This window comes from Podarcis tiliguerta, assembly GCF_965153285.1.
Source record: "Podarcis tiliguerta genome assembly, chromosome: 8".
Classification (NCBI taxonomy): domain Eukaryota; kingdom Metazoa; phylum Chordata; class Lepidosauria; order Squamata; family Lacertidae; genus Podarcis; species Podarcis tiliguerta.
The window spans coordinates 68,197,765-68,218,449 of record NC_139541.1 but is presented as its reverse complement, the minus strand read 5'-3'; the positions used below and the strand labels follow the sequence as shown (position 1 = coordinate 68,218,449).

The window sequence follows — 20,685 nt, the reverse complement described above, 5'->3', positions numbered from 1 at the left end:
TATGCACTGGTTTTGCTTGTGGACTTGCATATAATCAACAAGGATCAGAATTAGTGTAGCAGCTTGTAAAAGTCTCTCCTTTAAATATGTATTTGGTACAGGACTGTAACAAGTGGGGTGCCGCAGGGTTGTGTCCTGGGCCTGTAGTTGTACAATGTCTTTATAAATGATTTGGATGAAGGAATTGAGGGGGTGCTCATCAGATTTGCAGATGACACCAAACTGGGAGGGGCAGCCAGTGCCACTGAATACCGATCAGGATTCAAGATGAGCTTAACAGATTGGAGAACTGGGCCCAAACTAACAAAATGAATTTCAGTAGGGACAAATGTAAGGTTCTGCACTTGAGCAGGAAGAACCAGCTGCTCAAATATAAGATGGGGGATATTTGGCTTGCCAATAGTACGTATGAAAAAGGTCTAGGGAGTCTTAGTAGAGCACAGGCTTAACACAAGTCAACAATGTGATGCAGCAGCACATAGCTTATGCTGCATGAACAGAAGTATAGTTTCGAGATCAAGGGAAGTCATAATACTGCTCTATTATTCTTTGGTCACGCCACGTGTGGAGTACTGTGTCCAGTTCTGGGCACCACAGTTTAAAGAGGATACTGACAAGCTGGAAGGTGTACAGAGGAGAGTCACCAAGATGATCCAAGGGTCTGGAAACCAAGCCTTATGAGGAGCAGCTGAGGGAACTAGGTAAGGGTGTATGGGGTGTTAGAGGAGGGATAGTACCTCTGGTGGGCCACACATGCGCCTTCTGGGGTAGTTTGTCTGTCTTTGGTCCCCACCCTGCACTGTGTTCTCACCTGTGGCTCCTAGAAGCTGCCAGCGTATGCCAGTAACCACACCCTGGGGAACGGCTAAACCAAATGAGGGTAGTTGTTGGATCTCCAGCCTTCAGTGGGTATGGGACTTGCCCTGCATGTGAAGACAGGCTTCAGCAGATTGAGTGGACAAGACCAATAGTGGGCCCAATGGTCAACAAGGTGGTTTCTGCACGGGCAGTAGAGGGAAGTGAAGGAACATGGGGCTCGTCAACCTGGGAAGGTAGCCCATCTAGGAGAAGGAAACTCTGATCCTACACCTCCGCTGCCTTGTGAAATATCTTGAGGAGAAGAAAAGGCTAAAGAGTAAAACCCTACATAATACAGAGTGGAGTCCCTCAGACAGTTGGAGGGTGTATGCCTCCTCCTAGCAACTCCTGCAGCCAAGCTGGTGCCTGATGTATTGTGCTGCTTTCCTTTGGACTACATCAGCAAGGCTGAGGGGGAGGGATTGTCTTCTGAGCAGCCTAGGACCTCCATACACACTGCCCAGGTTTGCACCCAAGAGAGGTCATTTTGGTGCTGCTAACACAGCAAAAACATTGCAGGAGGCAGCAGTTGCAAGTTACCAGTCTCTGCATCCACAGTAGACGCTGTGACTCTCCAACAGTTTGATTTCACCCCTGGACGCCCACTCCATTCTCTTTCAAGACAGACTGATGCCAACAGCAGCCTGGCAAAGAGACTGAGAAGAGAAATAACAGTCATCATCAAACATCTAAAGGGCTGTCACATGGAGCAAGATTGTTTTCTCCTGCACTGGCAGCTAGAACCCAAATCAATGCATCCAAGTTACAAGAAGGGAGATTTTTGTGCGGGCCATTTGAATGCGGAAGACTCCTGAGAGGTGATGGGCTCTTTCCTTGGAGGTCTTTAAGCAGCGGTTGGGTGGCAATCTGTCATGTATGGCCTAGTTTATATTCCTGCATTGCAGGGTGTTGGACTAGTTGAACCTTTAAATCTCAACTCTACAGTTCTAGGATTCCAGGATGAGTTCTGCTTCTGTACTCTTCATCTTCAAGTGGTAGCTTGGGAGTTACAGGCAGTTCACAGCCTAAAATGGGTCACACCCCAACATCAGCACCATTTAAAAAAAGTTGTTTAGGATATGTTTTTAAATTGAGGAAGACGACCCAACTAGGCGTAAGAGGAAAAATAGAGGCTGGCAAGGTGTGGGGTAGACAGAGAAGAGAAATATGACTGCACTGTAAGGAAATATAATGGCCAACATTCATTATGTAAAACTGACCAGAGAGTTAGCTCTAGAAATCTGAGTTTGCATACATATGCTTGTAAAAGACATTTTACATCTCAGGGGATCCTGAGATGACCAAAGTACTCATCTCTTTAAGTTTGTTTCCAGGCTCAGTGAAGACGCGATATAAAATCAGATGGGTCTCTGTCCTGAAGGCAAGACATAGATGGGCATGGGGAAGGGACATTTAATGGTGGTGTTAAAAAAAGTGGATGACTGTAGTTTCTCTTGGGCTGGGTGGCAGATATGATTCCTAGATGGTATGGTTTCAGTACACACCAGCACCACTCTGCCCCATTAAAAATCCTGGATTATTACATATCTTTGGTAGCGTATATGGGACAAACATGAAATTCTATGAGGCATTTAGAAATTTACTATGCATGTTAAGCCTAGACTAGCATCCCAGTACTGGATATGAAGGAAGCTTCTCCAGAGCTGTGGAATGTTGCATCACAGCATCATCCTGTAGTCTGTACTGCCTGGATAGCACCTAGAGCGCAGGGGTCAGCATGGTTTACCTTGCCTGGGCTGGTTCACACCAGTGGATATCCCTCCGTAGGCTGGATCGCGCATGAGAGAGCACACCCGTGATTCCCAGTGTCTGTGAAGGCTCATGGGCCAGTTAAACGACCCCCATGGGCCGCTTCTGGCCCATGGGCCTTAGGTTGCCAACCCCTGACCCAGTGATAGTTCCCATTGCAGGGGCTGCTTTGTAGGTGTCTCCCACATGTAGCAGGATTAGGACTGTTAAGCGCTGCACCATGCAGTTAGCATCCCCAACTGAGAGGAGGGTGTCATTTCAAATGCTTCCCTGACCTACAAATCCAAATGCCTAATATTTTTGATCGTTGGTGCTCCTTAAAATACTGCTATCGGCAGTACCATCTCCATGCCACCAAGGTGATGTCAGCACACTGCTCTGGTATGCAGAAGGTGATCCTAAGGAACTTAAGAGGCTTCCCCAGCCCTGCCTGCGGAAGGACTGCACACGGGGCCTTCTGCATTCAAAGCAGGTGCTCTACCACGGCCAAATATCACCAAGGACTGGGGGAGAAAGGTTTCAAATTGCCCATTTGTTCTGCTCTTAAGTCTCCCCCTCCACTATCCTCTGGGAAAGCATTCAACGGCTTTGGGGCACAAATCTAGGGCACCCCTCAGTAAAAATGAGGACGGTCCCCAAATGCAGATGGACTGTCTTGCTACGTTTTTGGAGTACTGTAATCCACACTGCCATCTAAAGAGGAGTGGAGGGATGTAAAAAGACCACTGCGCCCAGAAGCCTTAGCATTACCTAACTGCGCCGCTGTACGAAACGATAGGGAGCACCCACACCAACCCCCTTCCTTTCAATCTGCAGTGGTACGGTCCAGAATTCTACCCTCTCATTCTGTGTCACGTAGAGCAAGAGAACGGCTCTAAGCTTCGCGGCTGCCATTCTGGAAAGGGACGTGAGTGAGGCGCGGGGTGGGGTGGAGGGAAGGAGCGTTATAGAGACGCACACATACACACACACACACGGCGGCCCGCAGACACTTGCGCATGCGCACACCCGTTTGGGAGGGAGGAGCGTCGAAAGGGAAAGAGGCACGCGCTCCTGAAGAGAGAAAGAGCGCGCGCGGGCGCGCGTCCATTTCTTCCCCCTCCCCCTCCCGGCCCGCTGCCTCACGTGGCCACGCCGGCGGGGCGCATGCGCTCGGCGGCGGCAACGGAGGCGGTTTGTTGTGGTCGCCATTTTTTGTTGCATTACTGGGAAATCCCGGCGCCGGAGCAGCCGCCGGAGTACGCCCCTTGCGCTGGGGGTGGGGGCGCAACCCGCCCGCCTGCCGCGCCCCGCCCCCAGCGCGCTTCTCCTCCTCAGCCCCAGCTTTGAAACACGCCGCGGGCCGCAGCCGCCTCCTCAGGTAAGAGACCCGCCCGCCTGCCTGCCGCTCCCCATCCGACCGCCCTCCGGGCCCTTCCCAGGGAGAGGAAGGAGAGAGGAGGGGAGGGAGGGACGGAGGGGAGGGAGAGAAAGGCGGGCGCCGTCGCGCCTTCCTCTTCCTCCCCAACCCCCCCTCCCCCAACCGCCACCCGTCCAATCCTTCCCGCCTTTCTCCTCAGCTCAGCCCGGCTGCGGCGGGCAGATTCTCCCAGGGAGCCGGACTCTCTCCCTCTCTCGTCAGGCCCCGCCCCTGGCCGGCTCTTCCCCGGCTTCGCCTCGCCTCGGGCGGGACCCCGCTCGTCCTCCCGGCCGGGCCGCCCCGCCCCGCCCTCATCCCCTCCCCGCCGCCCGACCCCACCCTGATTCTCCGCCGCCGCCGCCTTTTCTCCCACTTCCTTCCCCCAAAACTTCTGCCCTCCGCAGCGCAGCCGCCCGTTTCTGCCTTCTCCTCCCCGATAGGCCCGGCCTTCCTTACTGAGTTCCCACATCCTCCTCCTCCTCTGATCGTTGCTGCTGCTGCTGGTGGTGCATGGATGGACAAGACCCATCTTTTTTCTCTCCCCCCCCCCACCCTTTCCCTTCGTCTTTCTTTCTTGCAGCCGTGTTAGTCTTTATTACATTAAGCACCACCACACACTGTTTCCAGGCTTGTGGCGCCTTTTCAGTGTATTATTTTACTTCGTCGGAAGGCTCAAAAAAAAAAAAAAGATTTCTGTGGCAATCTAATAGCGATATCAAATGCTCATTATTGTGATAGCAATATAACGATATCAGATATTCGACTGATATTAAATATTAAAACCACTGAAGCTTAGGCTCCAGTAAATCCAGTAGTCTTTAAGGTGCTCTCCTCGCCCCCCACCCCAAATCTCTTGGGCATTTGTGATGTGCAAATGCCTCTGGATGAGAAAATCACTGAGTTCTGCTAACCTCAAACATATATGTGTATTGAATGGGTGGTTTTTTTAAAAAAAAAAAATCTAGATGAAATTAATATATACACGTACAAGGTGGTTAAAATGATGAGCCCTTTTAACTTCAGGTGAGCTAGGATTACCATAAATTAGTAAAGTAGGTAAATGTTGCTCCACTGTGCACCATGATCGATATGGGGCTTCTTGCATCAAGATACCTGTTGGGTAAAGCTCAGCCTTAAAAATTAAGAGAGTTTACTCCATTGGCTTAAATGAGATGTGGGTTGATCCCTTTGGGGATTTTACTCCTTCCAGGAAGTGAATTTATGTTTATATTTTTGTTTTATTTTTGGATAGCCCCATAAACATGGATATCTCCCCCTGCCCACAATCATGCTGTGAGCATTTCAACTATTGTGGTGAAAGACAAGTGAAGACACTTGAGTTGTCTTCCTTTCTCTGGAGAAAGTTACCTAGAATTCACAACCTTCATAAACTGCCCTCATCATAATGTGTCCTATGTTCTCAATCTTCCCCTCCCAGGTGAGGATAAATCAGTACATGGTATTTGTAACCTTTGGCTCAGCACTAATTATTATAGTGTGTCACTTGTGTCTTTTATTTTTTTTAAAAAAAATCTTATCTCTCTCCCCCTCCCTGCCGCAGTTTCTTATGCTAATACCATAAATGCCATCATGCATAATTTCAGTAATATGTTGCAATGATATCATTTGCAGCAGCTATGAATGGTAAGAGCAGGTAGTGGAAAAGAGATTTAAGTTGACAATACAGATAACCTGTAGAACCCTTGCTCCAGGATGTTGCTGACGCCAGGTATTTAATACTATCTATAAAGAAATAATCAGCGCAATCATATTAATGTTTACTCTGAAATAAGTGCTGTTATGTGTAGTAAGGTTGCTCCCTAACTGCAATGAGCACAAACCATTGAACACAGGGGGACTTCTTTGTAACATATATAGGATTGTGCTGTAGAAGTTTCACAAATAAAACTGATGGAATATAATTGTTTTCCATATACGTACCTACACCTTGTGATGGAATTTATTTAATTCTGTAATCTGGATGGTAGTTGTTTTTACCAGTGCTGTCTCTATGACCTCAATGCTTTATGACCCCATGTGCCAGTTTACTTGGGTCCAGCTAATCACAACTTTGCGTAAATTGAGATTTCCTTTGGTTTCCTGGAGCAGTTCTGTCTATGCATATTTGTGGTACCTGTTGCTATTTACAAATGAGGTCATTCTTAGAAACAAATACAGAAAATATTTAATCTGCTTATCAGCAGTTGGTTTCTGAAAACCCCTGTATTGGTTCATAGAACTTTAGTAGCAGACCCAGATTTCTGTAGGTTCAGAAATTGTTCGTAGTTGTTGATGTGGATGTCAGGTTAGATATCTTGCATCTCTAGCTGTGCCTGAGTTGAACCTGTAAGTAAGGTTGAGATATGAATTTGTGGCATCTGTACAGCACTGGCAATTATTTGTTAGCCCCTGGTTTTGAATAATAGGTTTTCTTGTTCTCAGACTCACACTGCTGCAGTAATGTGGGGACATGTACTATCTCAGGTGTAATCTTAGTATATTAACTCATTTATGAGTGAGTACAACTTTTAAGAAACTAAGAATGTTGGATGAACTTTATGCATTTTTTCTGCATGGTCACTAGTAGGCAACATTTGTGCAGTATTTAAGTTCAGCATATGCCTGATTTCATACTAGTCTGCCCTATGCTCTTGCAAAACCCCTGCTGCCATTGTGAAGCCATGAGTATTTTCTTCACCTAGTCTAGCCTATACAGTACTGTAAGAGGTAGCATCACTGAAACCTGTGAGATAACTATGTCGTGCTAAGTGAGTGGAGACTAAGAAACCCATGGTGGAATTAATCTTTTCCTCTCCTCTAGAATGGAAGCCTTTGGGAAAGGACCATTGGATAACATGTTGCAGACTCTTGTAAACTAGGTAGAAGAATAGGGGCTTCCTTTCCTTGTTAGGGTGCGCTAATAGCTCAGGAGCATAAAAAGTTGTGGGAATGGTTGTTTCTGCAGCTGAGGAGGCTGAAGGGATAGGTGTCTCACTTTCTCTGATTTGCCCAGAATGTCCAGATACAGGATTTTGGATGGGTAGAATATTTGTGTAGGTTGTTTGTTTGCTTGTTATTTGAAGTTACATAGCCTTTCACACTTGGGGTTCAGGTTTTTTACACACTGACTGAAAGTGCCACTGGGCACATGGAAAGGTTACAGTGCTATGGGCACTTCCTGTGGTTGCTCACTGATACCATGGTATTTACTGATAACATGTTGTTAGATGTGGACAGCACAGATAAGGATCAGGAAGTTATTTTGTGATAGAAGTTGATGATTTCATAAACCTCAGTAGTAGTTCAGTGGAAGATGACCCTTGGTAGTAAGTACAGTGAAAGGTGACATGGTTAGGATGTAGTAAATACTTTGTTCTTAGCTGAAAAGGACAGTAAAGAAGGAAAGAGAAGCTCTTTGAGTCTTGGCAAAATACAAGATACCTATGAGCAACAAAATATAAATTAATGAAACAAAAAAAAAGACAAATTGATTATTGGATTACTAAATGGGTATTTTCACTAAGGATGCAGAGATACTAATAACTTTGTATAAGGCTTTGATGAAAGATATTCCAGATGTTCAAGAAGCATAATTTTATAGAGCCATGGAGCTGAAGGACCCCAAGGCCACCTCGTTTATTCACCATCACAAGGTGGGGTTATCTGTACATCAGCATAAGATCAATCCATGAAAATTCAAACTACAACATGTCACAAGCTGAGAGCAAGTACATCACATAACTCTGTAAGCATAAATCATTTTAGGTGACTGAAATGAGCAGTCCAAGGCGCATGCTGCAAATTCATGTTGTTTCTGTGACCTCTTTAGAATGAGTTTACTGCAGGGCAAACTTTTGTCTACAGCCTTTTTCACCTGGTGCTAGTTGCAGAATTCTGACATCTTTGCAGTGATAGACTACTATGGCTACTGTTCTAGAAAGTGGAACAAGTTTTGCATGGTTTTTCATAGGCAACCACAGCATCTGGTGCAGCCACCAGTTACATTAAGGGCACCAAAATACCTGTTTCCTTCATGGCTTGTATTGGATGTGGCAGTTGCCCAGAAGTGGGGAACTCCTTTCTCCACCCACCCCTGCAGGCCAACTTGTGACATATGTGCAGGGGCTGTCATGCGGAAAGGTGACAACTTGAAAGAGACTTACCTTTGAAATCCCTCTGCAAACAGTTTCAATACATGCTGCTTGCAAATTTACTTCAAAGTAATGGCAGCCATACCTTTACCTGACATCAAACATGATGTTAGAAGTGGGACAAATCGGTATGGTTTGGAGGAAATGGCCTTGCAGGCAAAATTAGGACTTCTGGGCCTAATTAGGTACATGAGCTGGAGGTTCCTTGTCCCTGCAGTAGCAAAAGATCAGTGAGATGATCACTATACTAGAGTAAAAGTAAGTTGAATGAGAAACATGGCACTGTCTGTTCTGTTTACATTCCCAAAGAGAAACTGAAATGTTCTAAGGTGGTAAGCAAGCAGCTCGGTGAGTTTGACCTCTTAAAGCTGAGGTTGAAAGATGACCCGTCCACTTGAGAAATGATAGCCTTCTCCTAAGTGTGTGAATGGACAACAACATTATGATCTGGTGCCAGACTTTATATGGAACTAATAAGTTCCATGGTTTTATAGAAAGGAGGTTTCTTGAACCTGTTAAGACATTTGACAAAGTTTCTGTAAAAATCAGAGGCTTTACATCAGTTGTCTGGGTAGGCTATTTTATTTTTCTGGATGCTAGCAGAACACAAAATTGTTAGCTGGGTAATCCTTTTATAGTTCACAGACTTCATTTTGTGTTAATTTGATAAAAGACTGGTTGCAGAAAATCCACAAAGAAGAGGAAGGTGCTGTTGTTAAGGCTTGCATACATTTGTTGATACTCTGTTCTCAGTTCTTTTTGAGCTCTTGTTGAAACTATAGGATGGATACTGTTCAGCGGCCATAGCATAAATAACTCATTTGGCATTTAGCACACTAGGAAGCGTCTTCATCTATCTGAAGGAGAAGCTGGAAGTACAAAAAAGGACCTATTAAGAGTAGAAACAATGTGGCTTGTGAGAATCCTGTATCATTGTTGGTTTTACCATTGTGAAGGCTTCTTACTGTCATTCCAAATTACAGGGAAGTTGGGGCAGTATGACTACTTTGAGTTAAGAGCACATATGCTGATGGACTTGTCATCTGCCTCCTTTTACTATTTGCCTAAATTACTTTCTACATAATTTCTCAATTAATTTAAACCATTAGGACTAATTCCTACCTGAATGGCTCCCCCACTTACCATTGTCCTGCCTTGAACTCAAGATCTGGGTGTCAGGTTGTACTTGAAGTTTTTCATACAGAATGTTGACAAACTGGATGCCATCAGATGGAACATAATTTACACAGAACTGCTATAAGGAGCCTGATGAAGTATCTTTAGTCTTTTCTATAAATCTTGTAGTCTACCTTACTTGGGTATCATTACATTTCATGAAATGTTTCTATGCTTACTTAACTTTCATCAGCCAGTGTTCCTGGTTGAAGCACTGTCCCAGCCCTCCAAATACCTTTTTCCAAAACCTGTCGAAATCAGTTCAGTCCTCCTTCTTCTCACATATCCAGCTTTAAATCCCCAAATACCTTGTTAACCATATTTAATTATTTTCTTGTACATCCTTTCACATTTTGATTAAATGTTTACTTGTAGTAAACTTTGTGTGGGAAAATTTGCATTTCATTATAAGAGAAATAGAACTGTTAGTGGAGAAGGGTGATGGTCCCATTTGACAATGTAGATCCAGTTCAGTTTCTGTTATCTCCTTCCTAGCCTTCTTTGATTGTTCAGATTTTGCATTCTAAACCAAGGTAGATGGAGACCAAATGCTACTGACTTTGTCAGCACATCTCCTGGTTTCAACACTGTTGCAGAAGATGGGGAAAGGGAATTTCCTAGTGTCAAAAAAGAATGAATTTAAGATAATGTAGAAAAATAAGTTATATTAGGAGCCTAATATAGTGCTGTGGTCCACAATAATCATTCAGCTAAAATTGGTTTCACAATATTTTGGCCATAGTTTTAGGAAAGAGAAATATGTATAACAACCCTAACTCTGTATTCATAATCAGATCATTGAGTTTATATAATTGGCTTTGAAATTCTGATTCAAGAGCAGGCCATTCCCAATATTCCAAAAGCTTCCAACAAATTCAGGTTGTGATTGCCTCTGGACAATAGGTGTTTGGTTGTATTTGAACAACCTTAGTAAGTAAAGGAACTTGGACAGACCTGAAAGTCATTGCTTAAAATTTCAGCTTGGTGCACTGTGACTGACAAAGACTCACATTAAAAGCTAACAACTTCAGAATGAATTGGAAAATAATTGGTAAAACTAACATAACTCTCCAATGTACATGCAACTTAGTACTATGTGTTGTTGTTGTTGTTTAGTCATTTTAGGTAAAGGTAAAGGGACCCCTGACCATTAGGTCCAGTCGTGGCCGACTCTGGGGTTGCGGCACTCATCTCGCTTTATTGGCCGAGGGAGCTGGCATACAGCTTCTGGGTCATGTGGCCACAATGACTAAGCCGCTTCTGGCGAACCAGAGCAGCACACGGAAACGCTGTTTACCTTCCCACTGGAGTGGTACCTATTTATCTACTTGCACTTTGACATGCTTTCAAGCTGCTAGGTTGGCAGGAGCAGGGACCGAGCAACGGGAGCTCACCCCGTCGCGGGGATTCGAACTGCCGACCTTCTGATCGGCAAGTCCTAGGCTCTGTTAGTTTCCTCATATTTCAGAAGTGAATATTGAGCATAAGCTAAAGTGATAAGAACCATGGTCAAAAAGAGAGAACTAAATTAGAATATGGAATATGGAATGAGGTTTGCCCATTGACTTAATACTAAATAAAACTGGAGAGCGCTGAGTAGTTTTTAAAGAAGCATATATTTTATGCTAGTACAAACCTGTGGCTCTTACTTGCACAGAATGTAGTAGTAGTCTCTAGTAATACTGAGTTAAAAAAATATTAAACCCATTCATGGAAGATCAGAGTATCTACAGTAAAACTGTCAATGGCTGGAGGAGAACAGCGGGAAGAGACTCTCTGTTAGTATCCTGGGTCATTAAAACATATTGTGACATCCAAATCTAGTCACTGTTGGAAACAGGATACTTGGATGGCTGGACCTTTAGTATGACCCTGAATAGCTCCTCTTGTCTACTCAAGGCCTCTTCACTGAGACAGGATCTTTCACACCCAAACATGACTAGTAGGTTAATCCATGTCACCCATATTACTGCCAGCAGTCTGCTGCATAGTATTCCCCCTGCCACAGTCTTAGTTCTGTGCACTTGATTTGTGAGATTTCCATGTATGTAATTCAGTGAGAAATCTAGCAGTAATTCTAGGCTTAAGTATTTTCACTTGTACTGTGTTTGCTGCTGTATGATATCCTCATGACCAGTAATACAGTGTTTATCTTGAAAATATTATTATGCTCTGAACTCACTTCGGTCTGTGATGATAATATTCCCCTGCAATGTTTGTGACAGTGCCCTGAATCATCTCTATATACCCTACCGTTTACTCAGAAGTATGGCTCATAGACTTACGGAAACTTGTTCCAAGTAAGTGTGCTTATGATTTCAACATAAGCTTCTATCTTCAGCACTCTTGGAGGCACATTCCATTAAAATCCGTGAGACATACTTTTCAGTGGAGTCTTGTTTTCCTCACTTTAATCCTTCCACATTGGTCTTCTCTAGCCTCTCTTGATATGTGTTGAATTTTATAAACAGGTTTTCTTTTGCTCTTCCCTTCCTCCCTGAGATGTTACTCAGGGCCCATATAATTTCACAACAGTGGCAGTTAACTCTTCAGTTCTTTTTGCCCAATATAAATATGAGCCCGTTACATGCTTTAATCCCATGGCTTTAGAATGAAGTTCAGCACAAGGGATTCCTAATCATTCTGGCCACATTTTGACTGGGAATATAACTAAGTTTTATGAGGCTTGCATGTGATGAAGGTAAGACCATTACTAAGTTGCAATGAGGAAAAGAGCTCTCAAGGAGCCTGGAATAGATTCCACCTCAAAGAAAGATGCCATTTTGCCAAACAATATGTTTTTCAGTGCTCAGTGTTTAAGGTGACAGTAGTCTGAAAGTTCCCAGGTTTATAATGAACTCTGTGGCATTCTGATGTAAATCATAGATAGATGTTTTTCTTCAGTCAGGGAAAGGCCTGTGGCCCTTCAGATTTTGTTGGACTACAGCTACCAACATCCCTGTCCAGTGGCCATGCTGGCTGGGATTGATGAGTGTTCAGAGTCCAAAACATTTGGAGTGCTGCAGGTTCCACACCCCTGTTCTAAGGACAGACAAGTAGCTGGCCTCCTTCCACATTGGATCATATGACATTAGAATTTTCTGTAAAGGTTCTGTTTGCTGCCTTAAGTTTTTGAGCATTTCTGAAGGCTCTAATTTAGACTGGGTTTGCCTGACCTTTTTTCTTTATTTCCACACCTCCAATAGCTTGAGTTGAGTCTCTAGGCCCAGTGGGTTAGAAAAAAATGGCAAAGAAATGCAGACCTGCAACACAGGTTAGCAGGCACCTAGGCTTAAATAAAAGTGAGGCTCCTAACTCATTTCAGGACCCTTTGGCTAGAACCTTGACAGTAGATTATAGGTTTCTGACTAGGGTGCAAGGCAGTCGAGTTGTACGTGGAGACCTAGCCTTTTTTTTACCCTTGTCCTTTTTAAAGAATCTGTGAAATGTCCAAAACCTCTGATCTGGTAGAACTGTGGCAGTGAACCTCTGTTGAGGATACCTGGTGCTCTGTGGCTGGCAAAAGAAAAGGCAGGCACAGCTAGGGAATTGCAGCCAGGCCAGGCAGCCTTTTATGTTAGCCTTGCCAGTTACACCGAAGGATGGAGACAGATAGGAAATTCAATTCAAGCACCCCATGGGATTCTGAACTGGGGGAGAGTTTTGCACCCAGCTGGCTCTGAGAGTCACTGAACAGGAGAGATCACGACTGCCGTGAGTGGCTGTGGCATCATGCCAGCACCATGAGCCCTGTTGTTGCTGGGTCTCCCTTTGCAGGTTATTTCTAGCCCCTGTTCCTGGAAGGAGAGCCAGTTCTTTACCGAGGTATTTTTGGAGACTCTCGCCTTCTCCTCTTTCTTGCTTTGTTTGGGCATAATCAGCCCATTGCATCCCGGAGAACCTAGCAACACCGCCTGGCTTCCCATTGGTTCCCTGGCAGCTCCGCTTCTCCAATGAGAAGCTTGTTGCCATGGCAGAGGCACCACTGCACAGAAGCGAGTGAAGAGGCGGGGATTGAATTTGCTGCCTGGTGGAAATCTGCAGGGCAGAACAGGGACCAAGCAGAGGGTTAATGTGTAGCCTGTGGCCTGGAAGCGGAGTGCAGGCTTGGCCCTGTGCCAGTGACGTACAATGCCAGGGTGGGCTAACGGAATGAAACTCCCCTAGGTAGCCCTACATGTTTGGAAATGCAGCTTCTTGGCTAATTTCTCCTCTGCTGCAAAGAGAGCAAGTAACATGTTTCCTCTTCTCAGCCCCTCCCCAGTCTGCCCCCCCCCCCCCGCCGCACAGCAAGAAACTGCTTTGGCAAGGGACACACACAGTCTCAAAAAGCTTGTTGTGCATTCTCCTTGTGTAGGGACTGGGCGGCTGTTGCTGTACAATTCCATCAGAAGCCATTGCAGTGGTAGAGCTGATAGTGCTGACATGTTCAGAAATCATAGGGCCGCCCCATGAATGTCTGAAAATACGTTAGGGTTCTTTTTGTTTCAGCGGTTAGTGTACATTGTAATGGTTTAGCCCCCTTGTTTCCTCAGACAACTATTTTGTGCTGCCGCTATCAATGTTTTTAAATTGATCTCTCATCTGGTAATCTGTTTTATGGTTCTTGGTTGTTGGAAGGAATTGCCTTGTTGCAGTAATTTGGCTGTGGCAGATTCCAAAAACTGCACCCATAAACTCTTATCCCCCTCCTTTCCCTTAGGAGGCCTAATTGGAAAACCTAGCTCTAGCACACATTAGAGCTAGTAAACCTCAGATTACTTGATAGGAGACCCTCCCTTTCAGTCTGCATGCCACTGAGCTGCTTCTATCCCCCTTCTGAATTTGTTGCAGAAGGCCAAGCATTTTGTTCGCATGTTTTTTATTACATTGCACCTATTGAACTGTACAGTGGTACCTCGGGTTACATACGCTTCAGGTTACATACGCTTCAGGTTACAGACTCCGCTAACCCAGAAATATTACCTCGAGTTAAGAACTTTGCTTCAGGATGAGAACAGAAATTGTGCTCTGGCGGCACGGCAGCAGCAGGAGGCCCCATTAGCTAAAGTGGTGCTTCAGGTTAAGAACAGTTTCAGGTTAAGTATGGACCTCCAGAATGAATTAAGTACTTAACCTGAGGTACCACTGTATTCACTATGCAGTTCACAACATACTAAACTCAATAATACCATGCAAGTTTACCAATAAGCATCTTAATGGTACAAAGCATATAAAAAATTGTGGCTATAAAATATTAGCGCAAGCAATAGCATAGTCATAGATGTTAATCATTACCTGCCAGTGTGCTCCGATCATAGAGGTATAGGGTGGACATGAGACAGGACACAGGCCAGGGCTGCTTTGGTGGGTGCCCCTGCTATAGCAACAGGACGCAGGAGCTTAAACAGAAATCAGCCAATGGGCAAACTAGAATTCTCCTACTGGAACTGTTTGTTCATGAGGGAGCCAGCTGGGGAGCTTGGGTGAAGACATTTTCTTCTGTCTCCAGAGAGAAGAAATGGTGGCATCTTCTTTCCTCCTGAAGAGATATAACCTCTTCTCATCCCAGGAGTTGATTGCATAAGGAAAATAGAATATGCCACAAAAATGACTCTTTAAAAGGTTAATTGGGAGAGCAGTGGTCTTCCAGCAGGCTTTTTTGTCTTTCTCTGCAGCTGTGGGTCACTTGCATGAGACATTTTGAGGTCCTGATCTGCTTCTGCAGTGCACCAAGAGTTAATGAAGGGATCTGTCACATTGAAGGTCTAGAGAGCAAACAAGAGCTTTCAGGACTGATAGTATTTCAAGCTATGACTATTCTGACTGGGTGCCTGAAATATAGCATGTAACTGGGAATTCTTTATGCCTTCCTCATAAAGCTTCAAATTTCTAGTCAAGAGCCCAACAGTTCTACCTCTAATTGTGTTGTGATGCAGGACTTGCATCACAAAATGTTGTATGTAGAATGTTTCTCAGATACCACCAAGGCTTTTGCTGCAGCTTTTAAAGCTAATGCCACCCCCCCCCCCAGAGATCCTGTGCTCCTAGAGCTTCCCTTGGGCCCAGGCATTGGATATATCCCCTCCATGGTTGAAGCCAGTGCATGTTTGTAGCTTGCAAACACTTTCCCCAGATCAAGTAAGGAAATTTAGCAAATACACTACTTCAGCATAGATATGGATAGCACACTTGTGCAAGTTGGTGAGGAAAACATAGTTTCTTCCCAAGCAGAACTTTGAAGGGCTCACCTGAAGGCACCAGAACCTGAACAGATGGTCAGAAAAGTACAATAAAGTTGAGGTAAAGCTGAAAACGAGAAGTCTGTCTCTTTATTTACACCTCTCAAACTATTCTGACCTTCTATGCTGCAGTATAATGAATGGGAGAACAGTGCCTCAACAATTGGGGGAACATGGTTTTTGAGAATGCTTTGAAGCATTGAATAACTTTTGGTTTATTGGAGCAAGTAAATTTATGCCAGCAGGGGACAGTGGAAACTTGACTTATATCAGGAGTTAATAGTAAGAACATATGAATTGAAGAAGAACCTGTTGGATCAAAAGGAAGGTCCATCTGGTCCAGCTTCTTGTTCTCACAGCGATGAGCCAGATGACTGTGGGAAATCCACAAGCAGGACATGAGGGCAGTAGCCCTCTCTTTACTTATGATTCCAAGTAGCTAGTATTCAGAGGCATACTGCCTCCAGCAGTATGTGTTATTTGAATACTGTGTACCTTACAGGTACTAGAATTCAAAAACTATTTTGACATGCTGTAGAGAATTCAGAGGAGAGGCAAGAACTAGTTAGATGAGGAAAAGGTCAAGAGATTGGGGTGCATATTATAGGTGGGGAAAGTCACAGGACATTCTTCATCTTCAAACAGAAGATTTCAGAAAGGGGGCTCACTGTTTGCTTTCTTTCCTTAAGTTCTTAAGTTTGGGATGAAAAGCCCATTTTTATGTTTAGCAGAGTGAATATCCCAAGTATAAGAGCAATTCATACTGAAATAATCTTCCTGAGGAATTTTTGAACCATCTTTGTTGGAAGTTTATGAAAGGGCGGTGTGTGCACCAGCCTAAGATACTTGAGGTATAGGGCATCTTTCCAAAGCCAGGGGATCAAACTAGAGGTCTCAAGTTCGGATTCCAAGTCTGGCTTCTGAGGTTTTGCTATTATGACCAGAACTGTGTTTGAACTGACCTCTTCCCCACCATGCACATTTGCCTAAGTTGAATTAATGGCATTGCTGAAAGTGCTCATGTGCACATTCTTTCTCTTTGATTCATGCACGACATCATTTCTCTGATAACAAAATATGAAGGTGTGTGCATGTTTATCAGCTATTGGTGGGTGCTGCTGTAAAAAAACACTCTGCTTTTAAGGCCCCGGCCTATGCTCCTTAGAAAGAAAGGCCTTTCCCTATGAACACATCCCATAGGAATGGTGTTGGGGCTGGACTGAAAGCAGGATAAAGCCAGCTTAATTAGGGACGGGGAATTAGGAAAAAGCATGTGATTCTAGGAAGAACTGATTTGACCTCCAGCTCTGCCTTTCTTCTCCTGTATTTTACAGGTTTTACTCAGTTTTGTCTCTTTTTAAGAAGATGCACCTGTCTCTGAACTGCAGCATCATATGCTTCTGTATTCATTTTTGGTGGGCTTGTCTGCACCTACATACTTTTCAGTTGTTTCATCAACCCTGTTCACAACAGTATCTCCTTCAATATAAACCATCTTGATCAGAGTTCTGGTGGTATGGTAGAGCCATTTCACGAAGTGGGGTCTGCTTTTGGAGCCAGAAAGGATTAACATGGATGTAAGATTGTGACTGAGAATTTTGCTTCCCCAGTGTTGTGGCCCGACAAGTTAGGATTCAGATGTTGGCCAGACACAGCTTCACCCACCCTACATATAAAGGATCATGCACATTCTTCCGATGTCATGTCACGTAGAAGTCATTGAGCCTAGTTAGGTCAGCATAAAAGGCTGTGACTGTTACATGCCATGGAGACCATTTCTCTCTGAGTGCTTCATATAAAGTGTTTGGACAGCACTTCCAACAGACTGGCAGATATCAACACCTAGAACTGAATGAGTTGAATCTCTGCCTGACGGTTCGTGAGCTGAGGAACGGCAAAGCTGTTTTGAGATACAAAGATACAAGACCTGAGGTGCTCACTGCCCTGAATAGCCAGTTGCTGGATAATATTCAGTATGCTTTATTGCCTTTCTCCTGTGTAGAATGATCACTTAGTGCCCAGTATTCCTGGTTATAAACCCAGTCAACATCTCTGGGTTTTGTTCAACCATTGGACAGCTATTCTTTCTCCTGTTGGTCAAAGAACAGTTGATACTGGAACCTATTTTACACCAAATAATTTAAGCCTTGATACCTGTGAGTTGAATAGTACAGCTGTATGGAGGTGTATAAGGATGTTTAGTGCAGACATGAGAGATCAGTGTGGGGCAGAAGGAAAAAAATCCCTGTCTGTGGGGACTGGTGATTTAGATTGTGGCTCTGGTTGCAGAAGAGTACAAGGTTTCTGGGATTTTTCAGGATTATTATGTTAAACATCATCTGCACTGTAGGCTTCCCAGGCACATCAGAATAAATGCTATACTCAGTGTTATGAACAGTGCTTTTTTTCTGGAGGGGACGCAGGGGGATGCATACCCCTAAATGTTTGGTTAATCTAAATTTGGCCTCATTGAGAGGCAGTATTTCAGTATGAGTAGGAAAATGAGAGTACCCCTAAACATTTTTAGAAAAAAAGCACTGGTTATGAAGACCAGGAAGTTTAACTCTGAGAATTATTGCCCCAGGACTGGTAGTTCTTATGACTCCTGTACAGTGCCCTCTTCTAAATGAAGAGTTGCTTGCTCAAGCTTCATAGCTACATATTACTACTAAGGGAAAGTAGCAGGGAATAGGAATGTATAAATTTCAATTTCTGTATTCCCACTGGCCAGGCTACTTTAGGATAAAAGTGGTTGATTTGGATTTCCCTTCTTCCTAAATAAATAAATAATCAATTATATTAGTTAACTAATATGGTTAACTAGTTAACTAGTTTTGCTTTCTCAGGATCTGGGCAGTAGTCTTACCAGTGTGGCTTGCTTTCCATGAGGAAGTCTCAGTCTTATGTAGTCCTCTCTCCCTTTGCATGCTCTGATTCCCTCCATTTCACAACACAGTTTGATCACTATTTGCAATTCTAGCTTGGGAGAGCAAGCACAAATCATAGTTTACCAGTTTGTGTGTAACAGCAAAGTATGGCAAAAAGATGATGTTCAGGAGGTGCAAATTTGGAGTGAGTATGCAAGGTAGAAGTTTACTTGTATCTGAATCAGTCTTTTGTGAGCTAAGCTGAATACTGGCTAGACATGACCAAATGGGAGCTTGAGACAGAAGCAACAGTGGAAAGTAATCAAAATGCAAGGTCAATTTGCATAGAAAAGTAAAAGAGCTTGCAGAACAGAATACAATTGACTTGTGTTATGCAAACTGGCAGTTTCACTAGAAGTCTATGCTAGAATAAACCTACTATTTTAAATAATAAATTAGGATTATTTTTACCTGTTTTCTTTATTTTGTCTATTTTATTCTGATTTGCTTTAAATAGTTGACTTTTTTCAATGCTAGGCAATTAAATTCTTCAGGTTGGTGGGCTGGGATCCTCTGCTTGTAGTCCCACCAGGATTTGGAGACACGTAGAAGGGCCTCCTCTGTGGTAGGAGGATCTCTGGTTCTGGAATGATTCCCCCTTAGAAGTGGGCCTGTCTTCAACATTACTGGATTTCAGATGCCAATGGAAAACATTTAATGATTTGCTACTAAAAAACACAAAACAAATATTTTAGATTGTAATTTTTTGCAAATCATAACATAGCTGCCTTGAATATGATTTAACTAGAGAAAGTGGGCAAACAAATAAATGATGTTAACAATATACAATCTTCACAATAGTATTTCTCCAATAATTCTGTATATTACAGTCATACATTTGATATCAGGTAAGTATTCATTTTAAATTAACCATTCAAATTTCATTTTTACATTTTACAACAATAAATAACTCCTTCCTAAGACTATTAATCCAGATCAAGTAATACATAGTGAATTAACTCTTTCTACTTTCGATCCAATATCCTTTAAAGATCAATTAAAAATGCTTTCATGTTTACAATTAATTTTTTTTATTTATATATCTGTTGTTAAACCACAGAGCCTAGGACTTGCCAATCAGAAGGTCGCGGTTCGAATCCCTGTGACGGGGTGAGCTCCCGTTGCTTGGTCCCTGCTCCTGCAACCTAGCAGTTCGAAAGCACGTCAAAGTGCAAGTAGATAAATAGGTACCGCTCTGGTGGGAAGGTAAACGGCGTTTCCGTGCGCTGCTCTGGTTCACCAGAAGCAGCTTAGTCATGCTGGCCACATGACCCGGAAGCTGTACGCAGGCTCCCTCAGCCAATAAAGCGAGATGAGCGCCACAACCCCAGAGTCGGCCACAACTGGACCTAATGGTCAGGGATCCCTTTACCTTTACTTTATGGTGCTCTTATGTTTGAAATACATTGTCCAGAGTCCTTCCCTGGGTGATTTATAAATTAATAAATGTATTTATGGCCCTCATTCCCAAGCCACACTCTATTCCAAAAAATGTATAAAAAGTGTGTACCAGACCTGAGGTTCTTATGAACATTGCTGTTTGGGCTGAGTAACAAAATGTGTAGCAACTTCTAAAAGTTTTGGTGTGAAGAAATCCTCAAAACAGTAACTCCTGATACTGGATTCATATGCTCTGGCTGCCATCTTCTTGCATAACACTTCCACTTTTGCATGTGGTGGATGCGGATTTTCATGGTGATGGGAGCAGCATGAGCTAAAAGGAGCCAAAAGGATGATGGTTTGATGGTGCTGGAATCAAAAGTTTGGTTATAGAAGTATCAGTGCAATGGACAATGGCTTGCTCTGATTTGAAAAGACACTAGAGTTTCAGTCAAAGATTGAATATTGCCTCATTTGGATTTTTAATGAGACTGATTGTTGGGGAAGGGGGAGATCCATTGTAAAATACTATATTTGCCTGTCAGAAAGCATGATTGATATTTTAGTCAGGAAAGCCGTTAGCCATCCCACCCACCCCCCCAAAACAAACACACACCTCTCAGAGTGAATGTCTGAAACTATTATTCCAGTGGTGGTTGGCTAAGGTTTTAGTTACTAGGAAAATGGGGTCTGGAAATTTATGCTAACATCACCACCTGCAAAAACCCTCACAAAATGATTACATGTTCGTAAAGATACTGAAACTGCATTTTTTAATATTACTATTTTTTTCTACAAAAATA

General features: G+C 43.5%; 1 protein-coding gene and 1 long non-coding RNA gene across 4 annotated transcripts in view; one reads left to right on the top strand and one right to left on the bottom strand.

Moving 5' to 3' along the window:
• The first annotated feature begins 3,470 nt into the window (after nt 1–3,470).
• Nucleotides 3,471–20,685, top strand: part of DYRK1B (dual specificity tyrosine phosphorylation regulated kinase 1B) — a 33,733-nt gene continuing 16,518 nt past the window's right edge. The window contains exon 1 of one of the 3 annotated variants that reach the window (XM_083455233.1): nt 3,471–3,535. Coding sequence is in view for 1 of the 3 variants with exons in the window: in XM_083455230.1 (XP_083311356.1) it covers nt 12,034–12,055 (22 nt within the window). In the remaining 2 variants the exon portion in view is untranslated. Of the gene's footprint in view, nt 3,989–12,018; nt 12,056–20,685 lie in introns of those variants that run through there. The other 2 variants (XM_083455232.1, XM_083455230.1) reach the window with 2 other exon arrangements.
• Nucleotides 4,447–19,446, bottom strand: LOC310684896. Its single transcript, XR_014514940.1, has 3 exons — nt 14,632–19,446; nt 13,176–14,580; nt 4,447–9,047 (listed from the first exon to the last, which is right to left on the bottom strand). It is a non-coding gene; the product is annotated as an uncharacterized lncRNA (long non-coding RNA).